We start from the raw sequence: 6,133 nt of genomic DNA on the forward strand, positions 1-6,133 counted from the left end.
GGGGCACGGCCCGCGGGCTCGGCCTGCTCCCCGCGCCCCCCGCACCGCCCGCGCCGCGGGCCGAGGCGGAGGACGAGGAGAGAGGTGGGTCCCGGAGGCCGCCGGGGATGTCGGTGTCAGCCCGCGCTCGGAGCCCCGCCGAGCACGGAGCGACCCCCGCGGGGTCCCGAGGGAGGGGCGGCCGCTGCCCCCCGGCGTGCGGTGGAGGGGGTGGAGAGAGAAGGTGATTCTCATTACAAGGCTTTTGGTGTAAACTAAAACACAAGAAGTCCCACCTCAGCGTGAGGAAGAACTTCTTGACATGGAGAGCGGCAGAGCGCTGGGACAGGCTGCCCAGGGCGGTCCTGGATTCTCCCTCTTTAGAGACCTTCCAGACCTACAGGAACACGTTCCTGTGTCCCTGCTCCAGTTGACCCTGCCTTAGCAGGGGGTTTGGACTGGATCATTACCAGAGATCCCTTCCAACCCTAATGATTCTGTGATTCCATTTGTTTTATTTACGGAGTTGCTGCCTTTCCCAGTGCCGCTGGCGGAGCTCTCACTGATGAACAAGTTGATCCACACATCCCTGGTGGAGTCCCAGCAGCACGTGGAGATCCTGCAGCGGGACCCCAGCTCCCCACTCTTTTCCATCAAGACCTTCGAGGAGCTGCCCCTGTGAGTTGCCACAGCCTCCAGCCCCACCAGGCTCCAGTGCCGCCAGCCCCCTTCACATGGGCGCTTGGGATGCTTTGTTTCCACAGGAAGAAGGAGCTCTTGCAGGGGGTTTATATGATGGGCTTCAACAGACCATCCAAAATCCAGGAGCAGGCTCTGCCACTCATGCTGGCATACCCGTGAGTAGGCAGAGATCCCCAGCATCTCGGCACTGTGGTGCCAAGCAGGAACGCCCCGACCCCTGCACTCCACTAAGCTGCTTTTACCTTGCAGGCCCCAAAATCTGATTGCCCAGAGCCAGTCAGGGACAGGGAAAACAGCAGCTTTTGTCTTGGCCATGTTGAGCAGAGCCAGTGCCAACGAGAAATATCCGCAGGTAACACAGGACAGGGAGAGCTGCTGCAGGAGGGGTTGGCCCAAGCACCCAGGACACTTCTAGGGGCAGAGCTTTGGGCTTTGTCTCCATTCCTGTGTGACTTTACCTGCTGGAGTGGGATGATAAACCACCAGGGCCCATGACAGTGGCAGGTACGACCAAAAGCACGATGCCCACCTCAGGGAGGTGCTTTGACTTGCCAGAGTGGATCAATCCAGGCTATCCTGGAATTGAAGTTTTGAGGTGCAGCTGCAGACACTGCTGGTTTCTGGTGGTCAGGTACTCCTAGTCCCCTCTCTGGGTGCAGAACCAGTTTGTTGGCTGTTTCCAGCCATGTAAGATCTCCTCTTCTGTGTATGAGTGGTGTGACTGAACTAGGGCATGGGAACGAGCTGCACCACGCTTCTGAGAGAGGAATTTCCTCCTCAAAAATAGAGGCAGCAGCTTCTTTCTGCCGCTTTGGCTGGAGCTGGGAACACAGCCCAGCTCTTGAACCTCCAGCTGCCCTGTCCCCTGCGCCTCAGTGCTGTGGGATGCTGTTGTGCTGCTCTTGCTGTCCTTGCCCAGCGTGCCCCATCCCTGACCTGACAGCTCCTTTCTGCTCTCCTGCCAGTGCCTCTGCCTGGCTCCCACCTACGAGCTGGCTCTGCAGATCGGGCAGGTGGTCCGGACCATTGGGAAATTCTGCACAGACATCAAGGTGAACTACGCTGTCCGGGGAAACCGAGGTGAGTCCAGCCCAGCACAGCTCCAGAAACGGGGAGGGAGCACAGGGATCCCCTCTTAGAGCCTGGAGCTACCAGCGACCACCCAGACCTCCATGAAGGGCAATAAAGTAATGTCTGTCCCCCTCTCCTGCTGAGGAGGTTTTTCCACCATCACTGGCTGCTTGCAGACTCCCTTTTCCCATGTGGGGCTGGTTCCCACATCCCAAGGCTGTAGGGAAGTGTCATGATGAGCCCTCGAAGGCATCACTGAGCAGCCAGAGTCTGAGCAAGCCAAGGGAAAACTCAGAGCACCAGAGAGCTCCATGCCTGGGGGCAGCCAAATGCCTTTTCCCCCCTTGCAGTTCTGAAGGGCACAGTGCTGGAGGAGCAGATCATCATCGGAACGCCGGGCACCACACTGGACTGGTGCTTCAAACAACGCATCCTGGACCTGACCAAGATCTCCTTGTTCGTGCTTGATGAGGCTGACATCATGATCGACACGCAGGGCCTCTCCTGTCAGAGCATCCGCATCCACAGGTGAGGAATCCTGAGGGCTGGTGTCCTGCTTCCCTGCTTTCTCCTCTCTTCTTCCTAATATCTAAACGTGTTTTCTTTCAGTGTGAAGCCATTCCGCCCTTTTCCTATCACTCCAGAGTCTTGTAAAAAGTCCCTCTCCATCTTTCTTGTCAGTGCTCTTGGCTTCCCTTTCCATTGAAGGCAACACAAAATCAGCTTAAATTAGGGTTAATGGGCAGCAGCTGCTCTCTGGGGCTGACAGAGCTTTTTCCCTGCCCCAGGGCTCTTCCCAAGAGCTGCCAAGTGCTGCTGTTCTCAGCCACTTACAAGGAACCTGTGCGGGCCTTTGCGGAGCGGATCATCCCTGACCCCATCGTGATCAAGCTCCGTGAGGAGGAGCTCACCCTGAGCAACATCAGGCAGTACTTCATGGTGTGCCAGAGCTCAGAAGAGCAGTACAGGGCCCTCTGCAACCTCTACGGCAGCTTCACCATTGGTCAGGTCATGATCTTCTGCCAGGTAAGGCCCCTGTCTGGGAGAGCCCTGCACTGCCCCTCTCCCGTTGGGAATTGCAGGAATGGGTCATTTTACAGTGTGGGCACAGTGGGCTCCTCCCAAGACCCCCAAAACAAAGGAGCAGACCCCAGAGGAGTGTTGAAAACTGCCATGAGCTCCCTCCAAAGGGGCAGGGGACTCTGGAGGGGGAACTGTTGGCCTCAGCCCCTCCCCATGTGTCCAGACCCGGAGGCTTGCAGACTGGCTGTCGGGGAAGATGAGCTGGGATGGGCACCAAGTGGCCATCCTGACGGCCGAGCTGACAGTGGTCCAGCGGGCCAGCGTCATCCAGCGCTTCCGTGAGGGCAAGGAGAAGGTCCTTATTGCCACCAACGTCTGTGCCAGAGGTATCCCGGGAAACCCAGCACCTCTCCGATGGCCCAAAATGCGCCAGGCCTGCTGCTCTTCCCTGTGGGCTTGAGCAGCGGATCCTGTGGGACAAGGTGTCCCAAGAGGATCCTTCCCTCCCTTCCAGGGATTGATGTGCAGCAGGTCACCACCGTGGTGAACTTCGGCCTCCCCGTGGATCAGGACGGCGAGCCAGATTTCGAGACCTACCTGCACCGCATCGGGAGGGCCGGACGCTTCGGGCACCGCGGCATCGCCTTCAGCGTGGTGGAGAGAGAGACCGTGGAGCTCGTGCACAAGATAGAGGAGTATTTCCGTGAGTATCCACATGGACCCACCGCTCTGGGAGGCAGGGTTGGGACTGTGATCCCCCTCCAGCTCTTCTCCTATTCACAAATGGACCTTGTCAGGCTGCTCCTCTCCCCAGGGCTCATCTCACTGGGAACAGACGACAGATGCAGCTTTTAGGGTGATTTTTGCTCCCCAGCAGGCACATTTCCCAAGAAACAGCCCTAGAGGTTGTGTGCAGCTTGCAAGGGACATTACCAGTACCCAGGATGTCTCAGCACCTTCTTTTTTCCCTCCTTCAGGCATTTTTTCTGCCTTTCCTTTCAAGCCCTTGTCCCAGGGCACCTGGTGCCCCGGCTCAGCTGAGCCCTGGCTGTCGGAGAGGAGATGGCAGCTGTGGAAATCTTTCCTGAGTGGAAATTGATTGTCACTTGTCAACATCAAGAGGATTTTCATGGGATTTGCCAGCTGCTGTGGCTGCACCAATGGCATTTTGAATCCCAGTGCCTGTTTTCCCTGTGATTTTTAGAGGAAAGAAGGTTATAGAAACCTTCTGATGGGCAGGAAGCCCTTCCTCAGCTCCAGTCTCAGAGCCACTCAACCCTCTTGGTTCTTTTAAATGTCCACCTGTCATTGGAACGTGGGGTGAGCCTGAGGCAAACACCAGGCAGAGAAGACACGGGCCACAAAGTCCGGCAAAGATTGTTGCCCTGCAGTAGAAGAAATGAGCACCTGGAACAACTGGCATGTGGATGAGTCCAACCACAGCCATGGCCAGAAGGAGCCAGTGTGAGGATGAACTTGAGGATACGAACCTTCCCTGTCCTGCGTGGCTCTGGAGGTGGGAGCGGGGAGCGGGAGCACATCCAGAGGCTGAGCTCTGCACGCTGCTGCTGTGGGGCTGCTGCTTGCGCTTGCTGCCGTGCCTTGGCTCTGCCCTGATACAGTTCCCCTCCCGCTTTCTCCCAGCTGATTTCCCCACTGATCCAGTTCCCCCTGCACTTCCTCCCAGTTGATTTCCCTGCAGAGGGAAATGCTGCAGCGAGCACTCCGGGAGCTTCCCAGCTGGCGTGGGGCACTCAGGTGGCACAGGGAACGAGCTCTGCGCTCACCTGCCAACAACTGCTCTTTCCTTCCTACAGAGACCACGATCAAGCAGCTGGATCCATACGACATGGACGAGCTGGAGAAGCTTGCAGCTGAGTGAGGAGCAGGGATTCGTTCTTCCAAATCCAAGTTCTAGTTCTAGACAGGAGGAAAAGTTACAGGGGAAGACTTCCCGGTTCTCTTGTATCCTCCTGAAGCTGTTGAGTTTTGTTGTGTTGCCTGAGGAGAGGCTGGAGCGAACCTCGTCTCGCTAGGTGGCAGCAGGAATCCACTGCTGCCATCCCAAATCCCAGGGTGAAACCCAAGTGTTCAGAGTCCCGGCAGTGCAGGAGAGAGGTTGGACCCCCGGGGGTCCGAAATCCAAGTGTTTGGGGTCCCATCGGTGGGGGAGAGAGGTTGGACCCCAGGGGCCTGAAATCCAAGTGTTCGGGGTCCCGCAGTGTGAGGACAGAAGTTGGACTCCAGGGACAGGGCTGTGTTTGTGCCTTTGTTAATCTTTAATAAATGGAATTGTTTGTAATCAGCAGGGTGTCTCCTTCTTTACCAAATCATCTGAAGTGTATCAACATTGCAGGAGGGCTTTGATTAGGTCAGTGTTGACAGTGGTGTCACTTGCCGGCTTGGCTACTGCCCCCTGCTCTCCTCATCCAAATTTCTTCCCAAACCTGACCTGAACGGGCACAAAAAGTGACCAAAACGTGATGAGAGCACAGCCAGAGGTGGCAGTGGGAGCAGGACCTGGTGGTAGCAGAAGGGGGCCTGGTCCTGGCTCTGCAGCTCCTTCCTGCCAGCTTTAACCCTTTGGGGCATTTCAAGCCCCAAAACCTCTTTGTGGGGATCTCACATTTGGTATTAACACTGTGATTTTGGTAACAAGCAATGAATTCTAATTAAAGGATCAGTGAGGGAGATGGGAGATGGCAGGTAGTTTTCCAGCCTTTGCTGAGTGTTCTCTGATCCCCCTCACCACGTGCACCCCCAAATCCCCCCTGGCTCGCTCCAGCCCCCTGGCATTGCGTTACGGCACAGCCGCCCCTATGAATGTTTGATGGTCTGGGGCGTGGCAGACAGTGGGAGATGAAATATCAAACCTCACTCCTTGCCTGGCTTCCCCAGCTCCAAACCCCCTAGCTTTGATCACAGGGGAGTGCCAGTGTTATTTTCCCCTCCTTTAGCCAAAATAATTGTGCTTGGAGGAGAGAACACTCAGGAATTAAATTCCCACGTGGGGGGAATGCGAGGATGCTGCCATTCCCACAGCAAGTGCACCCCTCCTCAGCCCTGAGATTGCAGGGGCCCAGCGGCAGCGGCATCGGGTTCCCCCTGTGCTGTCAGGTTGATAAAAAATTAACAGTTAATCAGGGCCAGGTTTAATTACCTGTGGGTAACCGGAGAGGAGGTCGTGCCAGAGAGCGCAGCCCTGCTTCAGTGTGCTGGCGCTGGCCATGGCGCCATGGAGCGTGGCCGGGCAGCGCCGCCGCCTTGGAGGGGGCCCTGGATCCTGTGCCTGCTGCCGGCGCTGGCGGGGGGTGAGCACCGACCCTTCCCCGCGTGTCCCGGGTGCGGGGTGTGAGCA

The 6,133-nt window shown here is 57.1% G+C and overlaps 2 protein-coding genes across 4 annotated transcripts in view; both read left to right on the forward strand.

Annotated features, from left to right (window-relative positions):
• The first annotated feature begins 6 nt into the window (after positions 1–6).
• DDX25 (DEAD-box helicase 25) lies at positions 7–5,080 on the forward strand. Of its 3 annotated transcripts, XM_042034044.1 has the most exons (11): positions 7–84; positions 522–657; positions 744–836; positions 931–1,033; positions 1,647–1,761; positions 2,103–2,280; positions 2,541–2,778; positions 2,999–3,161; positions 3,290–3,478; positions 3,753–4,291; positions 4,593–5,080. In XM_042034044.1, exons 2-10 carry the CDS (start codon positions 545–547, stop codon positions 3,872–3,874), a joined length of 1,314 nt encoding a protein of 437 aa, XP_041889978.1. In that variant the 5' UTR covers positions 7–84; positions 522–544; the 3' UTR covers positions 3,875–4,291; positions 4,593–5,080. The 3 variants fall into 3 exon arrangements, with proteins under 3 accessions (XP_041889978.1, XP_041889977.1, XP_041889979.1); XM_042034043.1 differs by lacking the exon at positions 7–84 and having other exon boundaries at positions 110–657; XM_042034045.1 differs by lacking the exons at positions 7–84; positions 3,753–4,291 and having other exon boundaries at positions 110–657.
• Positions 5,081–5,557: 477 nt separating this feature from the next.
• The window catches only part of VSIG10L2 (V-set and immunoglobulin domain containing 10 like 2), a 7,542-nt gene continuing 6,966 nt past the window's right edge, over positions 5,558–6,133 (forward strand). The window contains exon 1 of the mRNA XM_042034042.1: positions 5,558–6,086. Coding sequence (XP_041889976.1) covers positions 6,011–6,086 — 76 coding nt within the window. The 5' untranslated portion in view covers positions 5,558–6,010. The remainder of the gene's footprint in view (positions 6,087–6,133) is intronic.

The sequence above is a fragment of the Corvus kubaryi genome, unplaced genomic scaffold (genome assembly GCF_017639235.1).
Source record: "Corvus kubaryi isolate FWS band 111438036 unplaced genomic scaffold, C.kubaryi_AGA036_p1.0 37367, whole genome shotgun sequence".
NCBI lineage: Eukaryota > Metazoa > Chordata > Aves > Passeriformes > Corvidae > Corvus > Corvus kubaryi.